This window comes from Rhinolophus sinicus, chromosome 14, assembly GCF_057876585.1.
Source record: "Rhinolophus sinicus isolate RSI-liver-muscle chromosome 14, RSI-T2T, whole genome shotgun sequence".
NCBI classification, from domain to species: domain Eukaryota; kingdom Metazoa; phylum Chordata; class Mammalia; order Chiroptera; family Rhinolophidae; genus Rhinolophus; species Rhinolophus sinicus.
Window position 1 is genome coordinate 63,725,502 of NC_142514.1, and position 17,132 is coordinate 63,742,633.

Below are 17,132 nucleotides of genomic sequence, written 5' to 3' on the forward strand. Positions count from 1 at the left end.
CAGAAAATGTGATACAGGAAACAGTTGGTCTGGAGGTACACTCTCTCTAAAGTTATTTCCCCATCTGTAAAGATGGCCTGTGGTGGCCTAGCAGTAAGTTTCAATATTCTTCTTAATATAGCAAACCTATTTTTCAAAAAGCAAAATTTTGTAAAAACCCACTATATGAAAAAGATGAAAAGACTGGGTCAAAAGGGAAGTGTGTCTCCATTTTGATCCCCCACCTGTTGCCAATCTGGCCCCAACGCTGCTTCCAAAAAACATTGGGGCTTTGGCAAAAGGCAATCTGGAAAACCACTGGGAGGATGATTTTTAACTTCCAGTGCCAATAGGCTAGAGTTCTAACTTATCACTTTGAAGACAAGGTTTATCAAATGGAAAGCTCAAAGCAAGGTATAAGCTTGCCCAAAAGTAAACAAAACAAAAAATTAAGAAAGTAAAAAGGAAGTGGGGGGTGGGGGATGTAACCAACTCTTTTTACCTCTGGAGTTCCAAAAAGAAAAATAAGTAAGGTATGCATAGCAAGGAAAGCCAAAACCTCCTATAATGCATGAGACAGGCATTTACCAAGTCAATATGCCTTGGCCCAATCTCTATGTCACTTTTCTCAGGCTCAGTAACTACTTTACATCTACTTGATTTCTGCCTTTTCTTGAATTCAAAAATCAAATGATAAAGGGCAAAACTAACCGCTGTTTCCTCTCATCTTTCTGTTCTGTTCTGTCTTTTGTCTGAGGTACTATATAACTAAAGAAAAATAAAAGGTTATATACAACGGGCAATTATTTTTAAATCCAACAAAACAAATCTTTGGAATAAAGTATTAATAAACTAGGAGCAAGTTGTTTAAGGTTGTCATTGAAATACAGTGAATCTGAAATCTAAACCTGTTTTTTCTACAAGATAGGACGTAAGTTAATTTTTGCTCCTATACCCACAACTAAGGTGGCTATTACAAAATAATGAAATGACATTAACCTCTGGTATAGAATTAATGATAAAGGACTCAGGTACTGATAGTAAACTTCATGCTATCTCCAGGGAAGCAAGTTTTCACTTGTGATTAGAATGACAGGATGGGTCCTCTCCCAATTCCTGATGTTTTTAAGAATTAAAGCAGTTTTAGGAAAAGCTAGGAAACACACATTTAAAACTTCAACCTGAGAGATCCCTTATGTTGGGCACCAAATGATGAAATCAGACCAATTATCCAGAGAATCTTGATTCTGAATTTTTGAATAACTGACTCTGACTCTGGATTTTGGATAATTAATAATACATACTAATTCTGTTAAAATATAAATTAGAAATGATTTTTAAGCCTGTGTTTAAAAGAAAGTAAAAATTTCAACTTTCCAAAGTTAAAAGCTGAAAATTTTTATTAGCTTAATTTTTAAGTCACTTTTAAAAACTAGATTTATTTTAAAAGACTAAATCATTATGCAGGGAAAATGGCTAATTTTAACCTTTGTACTTTGATCTACCCTCATATATATCTATAAAAGAGCAACAAAGCACATTTACTGGAGACTAACTCTATGCTGAACACACTGTTCATTGTCTTAGATGCTTTAACTCAGTCTTCACGACAACCCTGAGGTAGGCACTATTTATAGAGAAGCAAACTGAGGTTTCAGGAAACCTTAGTATTTGCCTGAGCCCACCTGTTGATGCGTGACACAATCTGGATCCAAATCCAAGTCTGACTCCAGGGCCAAAGCACTTTTACCACTGTGCAGGCCACTAAACATCTGAGTACTTTCATGTTTGGACTTTCGCAGGGTGGGAGCGGGAGCAGGGGTTACTTCAGGATAAGGAACTTTTGGAACTTAAATACAGGATCCTTTATAGAACATCTAATTAAATTAAGTACATATTCCTGTTAGCTCTGAAACTGTATAAGAGGTATGTTAGGAAAATAACTGTCAGCCTTTTGTTACCGACTAGAACAGGGATGCATAAGAAAGATGAAAAGATTACAGATCACTGTCAATTCAAGCCTGGATAATTTTATGACTACAGTAAAGATGTCAGGAAGAACCGATTTAAGGAGAAATACAAATTTTGCTTCATAGCAGTTGAACTGAAAATGATAGTACAGAAAATAATATTTACTGAGTACTTATTTGCTAAGAGCTGTGCTGAGCACCTTACATACAAAATTTTTTCTTTAATCCTATAAATTCTATAAGCATATTATTAAATCCATATGACAGAAGATAATACTAAGGCTCTAAGATGTTAAGGAACTTACCCAAGGTCAGAATGCTAATTAGTGACACATCCAGGATTCAAATCCAGATCTGACCAAGTCCAAAATCTGTACATTGATCTATATGTCTATATTATTATCAGCTAAAGCAGAAAATTTAAATGGAGAAATCTAAAGGGTACGTATCAATTCATAACTGTTTCAAAAAGCAAAATCTAGAAAAGATTTCCTTCAATCGTATATGGGCATATTGATGGTTAGCTAATTCAAAGACCAATCACTGAAAGAGAAAAATATTTCTACAGAATCATTTACCTGGCCAGAGTTGAAGTAAGTAATGTAGAACTTCAATATGTTTCTTAAAATCCAAAGCACTTGCAAGTTCTTCTGAATCAGTAAAGACTCTATTGTTATGGTTGGAAGTCTCTTGCCTCTGACTTAATAATACGGGTCCAAAGCACACGGCCAAATTCTGGCAGGTCATCTTATTTACTTCATGATAAGAAGCCACCAATTTCAAATGATCCAACAACATCTTTAGGGTTGCCTACATTAAATTTCAATTAATATAGTTATATAAGGGCAAATTCAAGAACACGATTTATAGTAGAAAATACAGATAGTCATGTTGTCATTTTTTAAAAGGTTATTTCAAAGACCTGTTTGAAGTTGGATGTTTGGAACTTGAAACATATTTTATTATAGAAATGTTACAAAAGGTCCTTGTTTCCAATGACATATTTTGATTCACTAAATGATTAAAATACATGCTATTTATAAAATGCCCATGAATGCATTCCAAATTTCAGCTGGAGTTCCTAGGTAAACATACCATTCATGTTTTCCTCTCTTCCCTCCCCTAAAATGACAACAGCAAAGGTTATGATGAAAAGGGGATTAGCGTAAGTGTTCATTTTGAAGTACAGGTAAATTCTGTAGTCATAAGTAAGGGACCAGCATCCTTAAATGTAGGAAGCTAACCTTTTCAGAACATGGCCAAGTTCTATCATGATCCAGTTTAGGAAAAAAAAACAAAGTCCTTAACCAATAAATATTTTAAGTAGACAAACCATGAACAAGGGAGGCATAGTATAGTTAGAAAAGCAAATTTATTGAAAAAATATTTAATCCTTGGAGAAACTAGGAAGAGGAGTTTGATCAAGAAGTGGAATGGTTATTTAGGCTTAAGGAATTATGGAAAGAGATGATGTTATTTTGAAGTAGTGGCATATGATCAATCATTTAATAAATAAAATGAATGTGTAATTTCTTCTTCACAATGGTATTAAAGAAATGAATGAAAACTGAAACTGTAATTTACAAAGAGCATGAGAAAAAACAAAATGACACAGTAGTTCTGGAGCGAAAAGAGACAACTGGATTTGGTGACGAGAAGGTCATTAGTGACCTTGGCAAGAACAAGTCCAGAGAGATGGGGTGGGAAGCCAGATTACAATGTGTTGAGCAGTACACGAGTGGTAAAGAAGTGATGACAGCTGGGATAAACATCATTTCAATGTTTGGCTGTGCAGGGAAGAAATGAAGATAAAATGAAAGCTAGAGAAGAATACAATATTTTGAAATCAAAACTAGTCACACACTGGTTAACACTTACACACACACACACACACACACACACACACACAACTATTTATATTAGGTTCACTCTCAATACAAAACCAAAAAGTGCAACTTAAAGTAAGAAACCTTTTTTTGTGTACTAAATAAGATGAGCCAGAATATGAAATTGTTTTTGCCCATTTTGAAAAGTAATATAAAAATATGCATAAAGAGCCTTAAAATGTTCACATCACTTAAATCAGCAATTCCACTGAGATTTTTATATAAATAAGTAATTCTAGATGAAAAGAAATCTGTGAACAAATACATACATATAGGTTCACCACTTAAATACACAAAAGAAAATAGTGATATGGCACATCCACTCAATGAAATATTATGCAGCTTTTTAGAAAGGATGTTAATACATGTATGAGATTTAGGGCCAGAAAGACCTAAATACATGTTACAGACTATAACACTCAGAAAAGCTATATAACCTTGGGCAAGTGATTTCAGTTCCCTGATTCTCATTTTTTCACTTACATGTAAAATGACACTTACAATTATACCTTTTATTGGTGAAGGAATATGTCTACCCTTTCACCCCACCCTTCTGCATCTGCCCACCTCTTTATAGCTGTCCCCTTCCCCCCACCCAAAGGAGTAGTAATGTCTAATCACAGGACATTCAGAAAAACTACAGTAAACTACTGAATGAAGCTATTGGCTTTAAGTTTCTACCCACTAACTCTTGCCCTTTCTGCCCTCACATTATAAGAAATATAGGTAAAGTTGGCTTTATCTGGACAAGCCCAACCATATCTTTTCCCCTTATTTTCCCTTTTGTTTTCAGAAACAACAGATAAAAGTTAGGCTAGGACTGGTTCTACAGACACTGGTCCCAAGATTTAGGTTGTGGGAAGGAGACTAATGGGAAGAGGCAAGGAGGAAGGAAATGGTGGTGGTAAGGGTTGCTTAAGTCTTGAGGCTAAGCCATGTGCACCAAAACAGTTACCATATTTTTAAAATACTAAAAGGAAATAAACCAAAATGTTATAGTTGGCTTTTGATTTTGATAATTATAATTTCTATTCTTCTTTGCTATACATTTCCAGTTATTCTATAATAAACACATATGATTTTAATAATAGAACACTCTTTAAAAACTTATGTGAGTATTCATGCCTACGTTAAAATCATATACAGAAAAGATAAAATTTTTTTCTCAATTTATTCTGTTTAAGAAGCAGTTTCTAGACTTACAGTGTTTAAGAAGCCTTTAGTAAAGAGAGCTAAAACTCACGAGTGCCACAAATGTCAAAACAGCTAAACAATTATTTATAGCTCTGGAGCTAAGTACAAAATGCATTAGCTGGCTTTCAGGAAAGAGGTGTACCAGGTGTGCTTACCTTCTCAACATCAGGAAGGCAATCCAGCAGGTCAACAGTATACTGAGAGTCACTTGGGTCATTCTTACAACCATTGGATGACATTTTCAAGGGATTTTTTGCCATTGCATCTAATACAGCTTCATAAAGCTGCTTTGTTATCAGAGGAGAAGGAAGTTCTCTTAAATAATCCTTAAGAACACCTTTATAAAACAAATAAACCAGAGACAGTTGGCAATTGGGTTTTCAAAGTGAAATAAAAAACTGTGGTGAATTTTTTTTTAATTTAAGTATTACTACAGCCAACTTTTAATATTCTGAAAATAATACAATCAACAACATAAAAATAAGTTTAATAAAACACTAGCATTTTGTATTCTTATAAATTGTCTCATTAATTGACTGTTTGTTTTGAAAGCATGATAAAAATGCACATACATAATTTCCAATTATCAGACATATGGGTTTGCGGCTCAGACAGTAAGTCATTTTTTATATATATACCCTATCGATCCTGCCCCCATAAAAAACTCCTCTAAGTGCATGTAAAACAAAACTTAAGAAAGCAAGACATATTATTATTAATTGTAAATTATTCCAATTATATGAATTTTAAATTTCTAGACTTTTAATTGATAGTGAAAGAGTACCAAAGGCCCAAAGCCCTTGCAAATAAGTGACGTATATAAATATATTTCCTCTTTAACACTGGAGATGTATCTTAAACATATGCAGTATACCGGATGGCTGGGTTATCTCTAATGCTACACTATAGAAGAAAACATTCCTAAAAACAAACAAATGAAGCCAAAAGCCAAGAACAGAAAACATCATACTTGTCACTATCCCAGGAGTGAGGGAACTCAATCCCAAACACATCACCAGTAGGTATGAATTCAGAGATACCACTTGTAATAGAGCAAACAGGAAAAGGTAATTAATGGTTATTACACATAAGCAAGGCAGGTAAGATACTAGCTAAAGACTAGAATGTGGTCACAAGAACAAATAGGAGATATCTGTGACACCAAAAACCGAAATATAGACAATATTGATTCAGAACATGTTTTCAGCTGAGAACTTAGTTTGAAAGCTCAGTTTGAACTTAAACATGATCATATAGGAAGTTTCCCATCTGATAATCTTTTACATTTTCATAGTAACATGGTTCATTAGTTTCTTATGCATCCGTCGAGGATTTGTTTATGAAAATATACATATATTATCACCTATTTATGAGAATTTAAATTGTATATTACTATATCCCCCTTTGTTTCATAAAAGGTAGCATATATGTCCTATTGTTTCTTGCTTTTTTATTTACCATCATAGTCTTTCCAGCACATAGAGAGCTTCCTTTGTATGTATGGAGGTAGGTCGGTAGGATAAATTCCCAAAACAGGACCACTAAGTAAAAAGTGCATTTGTAATTTTGAGGGAAAAGAAGGAGAAAGGTGTTTGGGGCTTCAGAATCTAGCAGTGCCATTCAAATAGTAGTGCCATTATTTGAAACATGGAAAAAAGGAGGAAACCCATGTTTTAGGAGGTAGAAAGGAGTTTTATTTTGAACATAATAAGCTTAAGGTGTCTATGGGACATTGGAGACTGCTGGATATAAAAATCTGAGGCTCAGGAAAGAGATGGCTGGAGATACAGATCTGAGAACAAACTTAAAAGATGATAACTGGAAACTTGGGAGTGACTGAGGTGATCAGGGAGGCTTACAGACTGATGTGAGAAAAGTGCTAAAAAAAGGCCCTGAAGTACGATCACTCTTGAAGGGTTGTTAGGAAGATCTTCCAAAGGTGACTAAGGAAGAATGGTTAAATTGGTGTGAGTGGTAAGAAGAGGTGAGGCGGGGGTAGGGAGAGGGAAACTGACAATATGCTGCTAAGGAAGGAAAGAACTGCTCAAGAAAGAGTCTACAGTATCAATTCACACCCCGCAATAGTTAGGTTAGATAAGAACTATATTAAACACTATGGAGAACAGTGTTCCCTAATCCTGGCTGCACGTTGAAATAACCTGAGGAACTTTAAAATCAATAGATTCCAGAACCCCATGTCAGTCCTGCTAAATCAGAATCTCCAGGGGTCAGGGCTCATGTCCCTGTATTTTTAATAAATTCCTGTCGTGGTTCTAAGGCAGAAGGGGTTTTAACTAGGTATAAGAAACAATGATAGAAATTAAGGACCAAAAAATGTACACCAGTGAAGGAAATCAGCAACTTTCGTAAGCATAGCTTCAGGAGAATAAAGGACACAGAAGTCAAGTTGCAGTTGGTTAGGAAGTAAATGGGTGTTAAAGAAACAGAAAGAAAAAAAAAGATAGGCAACCTGCTCCAGAAATCTGGCTTTGAGAGATGATAACCACAGAAGAGCAGGAAAGGCAGGAGTGAAGCAGAATCAAAGTAGAGATTTTTTTTTTTAAGATGGAAGAAACTTCAACATTTAAATGCAATTGTAAAGAAGTTATTAAAATGAACCTAAAAAGATAGTGTTCTAGGTGCTGGGAATTAACCAAATCAATGACCTCACTTTCTTTCTTAAGAAACTAAAAAAAGAAGAGCATATTATACTCAAAATAAATAGAAGAAGGGAAAATATAAAGATCAGAGTAGAAATTAATGAAATAGATAATAGAAAACAAAAAGAAAATCAACAAGACCAAAAATTGGTTCTTTGAAAAGATTAACAAAAATGACAAACCTTTAACTAGGCTGACCAAGAAAAAAAGAGAAGACTCAACTAAAATCACGAATAAAAGAGGAGACATCACTACCAACCTCACAGAAATAAAAAGGATTATAAGTTAATACTATGAACAGCTGTATGCCAATAAATTAGGTAACTCAGATGAAAGTAGAACTCATATAGAGATATAAGCTACTGAAAATGACTCAAGAAGAAATAGAAACCTGAATAGACGTATAACAAGAAATTGAATTAGTAATTTTTAAACGTCCCACAAAAGAAAGTCAGGCCCAGCTAGTTCTACTGATAAATACTACCAAATATTTTTTAAAAAACATTAATATTAATTTTTCACAAACTCTTCCCAAAAATAGAAGAGGAATGAATACTTCCCAACTCATTCTACAAGGCCAGTATTACCTTGCTACCGGAACCAGACAAAGACATCACAAGAAAACTACAGACCAATGTTTAGAAATACAGACAGAAAATTCTTCAACAAAACACTAAGACACTAAATCCAGCAACATATTTTAAAAAAAGACACACAAAAAGTATACATCATGACCAAGTGGGACTTATATCAGGAATACAAGGTTGGCTTAGCATCTGAAAAACAATTAAGGTTTTTATACCATATCAATAGAATAAAGGACAAAAACCACATGATTATTTCAATAGACTCAGAAAAGTCACTGAAAAAATCCGACAACTTTTCATGATAAAAACACTCAACAGACTTCGGCTAGAAGAGAACTTCCTCAACTTGATAAAGGGGACTCATGAAAACCCCAGGTAACATCATAACTAATGGTTAAAGACTGAATGCTTTTCTCCTAAAATCAGGAACAAAATAAGGATGTTCACTCTTGCCACTGGTGTTCAACATTACACTGGAAGTCATACAAGGCAATTAGGAAAGAAAATGAGATAAAAAGAATCCATTTTGTAAAAAGAGAAATAAAAACTGTATTTGCCAATGACATAATCTCATATATAGAAAATACTAAGGAATCCACTAAAAAACTAATAGAACTAATAAACGAGTTTAGCAAAGTACAAGATCAATACGCAAAAATCAATTGTATTTCTATACACTAAAGATGAACAATCCAAAAATAAAATTAAGATAATTTCATTTACAGTAGCATCAAAAAATCAAATATTTAGGAATAAATTTAACAAAAGAAGTACAAAACTTATACTCTGAAAATGAAAAATGACTTATGAAAGAAGTTAAAGATCTAAATTAATGGAAAGCTATTCCGTGTTCATAGATCAGAAGACTTAATACTGTTAACATGGCAATAGTCCCCAAATTGATTATAGATTCAGTGTAAAACCTATCAAAACTAGCTAGCTTTTTCACAGAAATTTACAAGCTGTTTCTAAAATTCATATGAAAATGCAAGAGACCCCAAATAGACAAAAAATCTTCATAAAGAAGAACATGGGAGGACCAACACCTCCCAACTTCAAAATTTACTACAAAGCTTCAGTAATCAAAACGGTGTGGTACTGACATAGGGCAGACATATAGACCAATGAAATAGAATTTAGATTCCAGAAATAAACCCTCACATTTATGGTTAATTGATTCTTGACAAGATACAAAAACAATTCAATGCGGGGGGGGGGGGGGACGATCTTTCAACAAATGGATTCTGGATTGGTCATTTGTATGTTAAAATCTCTTAGGATGACGGCAAGACTTTGGTTGGAAATATAACAATAGTTGAGATATCCGTCTTTACTGAATAAATAGGAATGCCCAAGAGTTCTGTAGATGATGTTAAATAAGAAAGGCAGAGGTGGCATAGGAATGTGCCATGTGCTTCAAGACAGCCTTATTCCTCAAGAAAGCATAAGTTGCTTTTTATTTTCTTTTAAGGAGGGCACAGCTCACAGTGGCCCATGCGGGGACCGAACCAGCATCCTTGGTGTTATTAGCACCACCCTCTAACCAACTGAGCTAACTGGCCACCCCACGAGCATAAGTCTCAGCAGTGAAAAGGTAATAATCTAGAAAAAGCATTAGGGAACAAGGATAATATTGACCAAACTTCTTCGACATATACAAAAATATGAAGCGCTTGGCATTTCATGACAATCAATACATGTAGATGCAGTGATAATAATGACAAAGCATTCTGTACACAGTAGGCATGCAATAATTGCTTATTCCCATTCCTTAACTTATATCATGCGATCTTTACTACCATCATTAGTTTTGCAGTCTAAACCGACCTACAATGAACAGCAACATTCAATGTAAAGAAAACAACTGAGTTACAATTAGTGGAAATAAAATTTTCTGTAGCTGCCAAATAAAGAGACTACTAATGCTCTCGGGCATAATTTTAAAAAACAAGGCTCCACATGTGTTCCTTGACAAAGCAAGACTTGTTAGTTCTAACAAAACTCAATATGCCCTGGTAGTTTGACACTTGCCCTATAATGCAATTATATTAAATTAAAACCTAAAAGATCTCCAAAAAAGATAACTTTATAACTTGGTGAAACATACATTTCAAATATCATTATCCTTTATATAATTAATATATTAAACAAGCATTAACATAAACGGAATTTTAAATTAATCCAAGTTCAAGATAACTTACTTCACTACAATTTGAGGGCAAATAAGGGAGAATTATTATTAACAAATAGTAAGCAGTTAAAGTATGCTCAATGTAAATTATGCTCAATGAAGTAAAAATTATAGTTCCTTTTCTATAAGCAGACAAAAAGTTCATAGGAAGACTACTAAAAGATTTTATAAAATAATAGAGAGAGGAGGTATTGATGTGAGTATATGTTATGACACATACAACGCAACTACTCAATCTAGAAATTAGCTTATGGCCTTATCCCAAAAACTAAGTGACGCACAGGAGCATCTCAGGCCATATTGCCTTCCTTATATCTTTCAAACACTTTGGGGACATGAAAATCTTAAGACAATAAGTTTGTGGTGCCAATCTTTAATGCTACAGGAACTACTTAAGAAAGACTTGAGGAAAACTTCTGATGGAGAAGTTTATTTAGTACAACACAGTAAATCTTTTACTAAGTACTTGAAAATGCAGGCAATTATAGGTAAATACGTAAATGGTTCTCACCACATCTCTGAAGCTGCTCTGTAATAGTTAGGTACCATGAAACCACATGCCTCTCATCTTCATTCAGGCACAAGGACTAACTACACAGGAAAATTTCCCATGATGAGATATAGGTATCATTACATGAGGGGGAAAAAAAGGCATTTTCATCACTAAAATTACTTCTACCTCTCAGGCTGGTTTGTAGGACCTGTTTTATTGTCAATCACAAAATTCACCGTTCTCTCTGCTGAGAACTCTTGCCTCAGATCTTCCAGTGGTTAATTCCATTGCATACAGATCTCAGCTCAAAATGCACTTCTCGGAGAGACTTTATTCTCTGACTTTCTTCTCCTAGCCACAGAAGTCAGCTGACTCCTACCCCCAATCTGTCTCGTTCCTATTGCCCTACCTACTGTCACTGATAAGTTACAGCACCTTACCAGTCACTGGCTTGATTACGGACAGCCATCTCTCACCACTCACCTGCCTGGCACTTTCCTCTTTACTGAGAGCTACAAGTCATGCAGTTTCCCACCTCCAGATTTCTTGCTAACAGAGTGCCCTCCTCCAACCTTTGCCTGGCTAAGTCCAACTCACCTTTTAAGTTAGCTGAGGAGTCACCTCTCACAGGAAGTTGTCCCTAGTTTTCCCAGGATAAGACTTCAGAATACAACTAAATTAAATTTAGGCTACAAAATAGTATCTCAATTCTCTTTCTTGCAGATGTAGTCTTTCCAGATTGTGTACATAAAATAAAATCTATTTATTACCTGTTATTACATTTATATCTGGGTACTGGTTTTCACACAGAACAACAGCTTTGCTATCCCTCTCAAAAGCCTCTCGAAGTTCTTTCTTGACTGCTGCCGACCCACATAATCGGTACAGGCCTACTACCTAGAAATAAAATTATGGCCACATTATGGTAAATTGGATAAAGAGAAAATATAATAGTAGTACAGTATGTATAAATCACACGAACGTGACAATCAAATATGTTCTGACGGCATTTAATTAAAAATACCTCAAAAACAGCTTTTAAAATTTCGTCATAGACTATGTTGATTAGTTTAATAGAAACATTCTATTCTTTCATTTAAATTCAAACAATATACTATGATTTCTATAGTGCTGATTATCTTACCTTAGGAAAAGATACAATCCCATCCCTTTAGTTTTATATGCTCTACCAGTATCTCCATGCCCCAGGGTCGTGCCCTTTCACAGCTTTTGCTCTAGACTGAAATATTACATTCAGCACAGTGGTTACACAAGGGTTTGGAATTCATAAAGCCTCATTCTATCATTCCTTCCTTGGTGAATTTGGGCAAGTTATTTAATCTCTTTAAAACTCTATTTATCCATAAAAAAGTATATAACTAAAATAAGGTTCCAATATACTATTTGTATAAAATTATCTTTTTAGGAAAAAAGAAAAAAGATTCTCAGAAAGAAATAAAAGCAAATCTAGGATTTTTTTTAACTTATCCAATTAATTGTGATCACAAAATAAAGTGATGGAGGAAATTCAATTAAAATAACATACAAAAGGTAAAATAAAACCTCTAATTCAAAAGGTATATAAGATGTAGATACCCTCATCCTCCCTTCAATCTAAATTTTAAAAATTTGTTTTTTAAACACAGTTAGTTCATACAGGTTCTAAAATATTAGTCTTAAGAAGTTCACTATAAATTCACTGAGAGGAAATCAACACGGTTTACGTCAAGAGAAAGCATTCCTGATTAAGCAACTGAAGTTTTTTAAAAGAATAAACCTTCAAGAAAATTAAAGAAAACAAGTGGTTGTAACCTATACCTTCTACATCAAAGACTATTTAGCAAGTTCAATCACCTTGAATTGAAGAAGTTATGGACAAAGAAATTGTCAAGACAGAAATAAAGCAAAAACAAATAATGGAGAACCCCATGAATTTGGACTGGGAATCACTTTAAAATGTTATAAATGACCTACAGGAAGGAGTCCACAAATGAAATTTCCAGGTTTATTTACGACACTAACCTCTTCTGAGTCACTAACTAATGGACAGAATACACTACAGAAGGTGGGTCTCAATAGGAAAGTATCAAGAATGGATACAGAGAAATGTTATCCAAAACATTTGAGATGATAAGCTAGTAAGTATTAATTAAAAGACAGTAAGGAACCTACAACTATTTCTAAGAGAAGGTAATGCAAGGTGCTGTTATATTTCAAAGGATCAACATAAGGTGGGAAACCAAGAAATGTACTGGGAAGAAAATTCAAATTTGCTACTCTCATCCACATTCATGGTGCATTCACACTGAGAACAGCATGTGTATGCTGGTCACAACATTTCAAGAAAGACAGAGAGAACTGTAGATGTATGGAACAGAAAATTAAACTAAAATGTTGAACAGAATCAAAGGAAACATCATTACATTAGAAGAAACTAACTTGAACAGAGCCCTTCTTGCGTAGGCACAGTTAAGTGTCACAAAATCCCATAAGGATGTAACCCCTTGAACTTGAGGAGATAAACCTAGAATAAATTAAGGAAAGCAATACTTCAATAGTAAGTAATAAATTAATTGAACATGTTATCCCAAAAGCTGAAATTACAAACATATTTTACAGGTGAATAAAGGGGGGAAAAAATCTAATATAGGTATTTCAAGGAAAACATATTTTAGAATATATCCCTAACTTCAGAGGCCAACTTCTTGAATCAAACACTTGAAGTATATTCTTGATGCCTCTATCAGAGATGGAATCTGTACTGGATGGACCATGAGTATGATTTCTATAGTAATTGTTCTCAGTGGAAGCAAGAGATGGATGATAGCAGCCTTCAAAGCATTTGAAAGATGCCATAAACTATTTTTAAGTGACTATCAAAACCTGATTTTCATGGTGAAAAAACAAGAACAATTACTGGCTAAAAATATAAACAAAATTTAAACAGTATGCTAGTCTGTAAAATGCAGACAGAATAAGTCTCTTTCTGTGGGGGTGGGGTTAAAGTAAGAGACAAAACAAGAAAAAGGTGTTTAAAAAGTACAGTTCCAAATGTATAATTGCAAAATTTACTTTTCAGTTCTTAGAAAATAACTCTTTATTAAAATAAGTCTTTCTAAACTTTAAGTATTAAAATAAAAAGCACTGCTAAAAATGCTTTCTTGGCTTTTAAAGTAAGTTAAAACAGTCTCATACACCTATTCTTTATAAAATATTTCAGCAACTAGACTATAAAAGTACAGTACTATTTGAGTTACTTATTTTAATATTCGATTGTAAAAGTTTCTGTTTAATAATTAGCTTTGAAGTCTGCCTAATCTCTCTGACCTCTCTACGTGCTGCCTGAAAAAAAAATGGAGGAAAAACAGAGCAACTTAAGAAAAAAGTAACTGGACCAAAAGTTGGATTGGAAACTAAAAGCCACATGCCCACATTGGCAACATAAACTCAACTTGATAGATCAGATATCCGAGACGAGGTTTCAAAAGTTCAGATGTCCTACCTTTTAGCTTCAGAAAGCCACTGCATCTATTTTGTAGAGATAAGCAAATAATAAGACCCACAGAGATTAAGTGACTTGCCCAACATCACACAGCAAATAGTGGAAGAGAAACCAGAACCCAAGTTTCCTGCATCTTAATACAAACGTCCACGAACTTATGCTGTTTCTATAGTTTCCATCTTAAGTTCGTGGTGGGTTATTTTAAAGTCCTTTCTATATATAAAGAAATCATGTTTCAGATTTTGTGATATTTACCTTTGATGTTTTTAATCAATATTACAAATTCTCATTCTCTTTAATCAATGTTACAAATTCTAGCACTAAAGTAAAAATACCTCAGAGCATAATGATTTTCCAGCTTAATTTGTGTTGCAAAAATGAGTATAAACAATTTCTTGTACCTCAGAATAATATCCTCAGTGATATGCTATTTCTCATTGTCACAGTCTCCATGTATTAATGAAAATAAAGAAAGATGAGTTCTACTAACTGGTTAACATTTACATATCTTGTTACAAATAACACCAGGTTGTTTGTTTAATGGGCTGCTTTCACCTTCTTATTTAAAGGAAAAGAGAATGAAATGTGTTTTTATTAGTAGGAGCGCTCCTCATCGTCCATGCTATCCCCACGTTAAGAGACAGATGCGTTTATGCTTTCCAAAGAGTGGGACTGAGGGTGAGGAGGGAATAAGGGCAGGGAGTTAAAGAAAAAGGAGTGAAGCAGGGTTGTAAGATTCACTGTTAGAACTTTCTACCTGAGGAATCAAACCATGGAGAAACATTCCTTAAATTGGTTAATTATTTGCCTATGTTATCAGCTCTGGCTTATCCTAGGAATGACACTGTAAAGCAATTTTAATCTCTAGGTATATGGCCAATGCAGCTCTGATCACAGCATAAATTGTGGACCCATCAAGCATGTTCTCAGTCATATACAACATAGGTTAAGGCATGAATTATACCTTAAATAGTAATGGAATATAAATAAAGAATAGGAAAGAGAAATGTCTAGATTTTTTTTTTGGCCTTACTTTTAATTCCTTCCCTCAAGACTTATTATAAATAAATTTAAGTAACTGATTAATTTATTTAGATCAATAGATAAAGGGATAGTAGAGAAACACAGTGAAATAATACCTGACAGCCTCTTTTTACTATTTCCATAATACATTTCTGTATCAGGAGTGGCACCATCAATCCCGTATTTTCTTTCTCAACAACTTTTCGAATATCAACACCAAATATTACTGGTTCTCGATTTATATCTAGTCCATGAAGAGAATTCTCCCACTGTTCCAAAAGAGTCACTTTCACATAAATAAGACCTCTAGGTTCAAGTTTGACAGCCAATTGATGTGTCTTTGTCACTCTGAATAACGTGGGGAGAACAACAGTTCCATGACAACACACTCGATTTTTTCTTGGAGTGGGTTCCCAACTGAATACTACTAATTTCAAATGCTGAGCATTTTCAATTTCTATGTTGAAAGTGTGATCCATGTCTAAAAATGTTGTCCGACATGTGAGCAAAGCAGTTCTTGCTTTATTTACTGAATCCACCTGAATTGCACAAAAGACATCTTTTGAATCTATCCGAGGTGGTTTTAAATCCTCAGCACCATAGAAATGCACACTCATGAGCCCAGATATGTACTGTGAACACTTAGGTTGATCAGAAAAGCTGTAATGTCTAAAAGCATCAATGTCAATTTCATTCTTGCTACAACTGTTGGGAATTATTTCTTTTCCCTTTCCAATTTTGTTTTCAGATCCATGTTTGCTGGACTTAGTTATAAGTTCAGGTGAATCTCCATCACTGAGGTAACCACCTTTGCAAGAATACTTAGAACTCGTAGAAGTTTTCTTCTGGTAGCTGTGCTGAGAAGATACACTGGTATCAAGATGGTACCGACTTATAACGTTCCTCTTAGCAGCTGTGCTTGTGTTCCCAGAAGGTAAAATAACAGTATGATGAATTTCTTGACAGTTACATTTAGACAAGGAAGGACTATTATCTGGACTGTTTACATAATTCAAGGCTCCTTTAACACTCCGTTTTCGGCTAAGTTCTGGCAACCTTTTCATTTTCATGGAAAGTTTCCTCACAGTTCGTGGAGATTTTATTTTATCCGGGAAAGACCAATTAATTGAACTACCTTTTTTCACAGGGCTAGGGCTTGGAGAAGATGGTTCTATAATTCCCAATTCAGTCTTATTTGTAGCAGCTAGGATTCCAGGACCTTAAAAAAAAAAAAGATATTGTAAGGTGGTATGTTTTGATTCCTATTTTGATTCCTACTTTATAAACCACTACCTTAATGAGCTTTCACATAAACAGAAATTCTTCCCTTGTCTCTTCTCAATGGGGAGATTTAGTTATATGTGTAGGTTAATCTCCATTACCATGTTCAAGCAGAATAATAAGGATATCCAAATGGCTTACAGGGAAAGAAGAATCTCCCTCTCCATCTGCTTTTCTATTCTGAGGGTTTGGAGTAAGGGCCACATAGGTTCCTTTTAGATCTTTCCCACTGCAACATTCTTCAGTGAGTATGTTATGTTACAACTATATAGGGTGGATATCAGAGGAAACCAGGAAAGCTTCATATTTTAATATATTAAAACATTTATTTTAATATACTTCTTATTTTGGTGTGTTTATTTAGAA

General features: G+C 34.3%; 1 protein-coding gene across 2 annotated transcripts in view; it reads right to left on the reverse strand.

Annotated features, from left to right (window-relative positions):
• The window catches only part of SYDE2 (synapse defective Rho GTPase homolog 2), a 36,072-nt gene that overhangs the window by 4,369 nt on the left and 14,571 nt on the right, over positions 1 to 17,132 (reverse strand). For both annotated transcript variants that reach the window (XM_019710206.3, XM_019710207.3), the window contains exons 3-6: positions 15,602 to 16,704; positions 11,731 to 11,857; positions 5,185 to 5,366; positions 2,528 to 2,759 (exon numbers count right to left, since the gene is read on the reverse strand). In XM_019710206.3, coding sequence (XP_019565765.3) covers positions 2,528 to 2,759; positions 5,185 to 5,366; positions 11,731 to 11,857; positions 15,602 to 16,704 — 1,644 coding nt within the window. The remainder of the gene's footprint in view (positions 1 to 2,527; positions 2,760 to 5,184; positions 5,367 to 11,730; positions 11,858 to 15,601; positions 16,705 to 17,132) is intronic.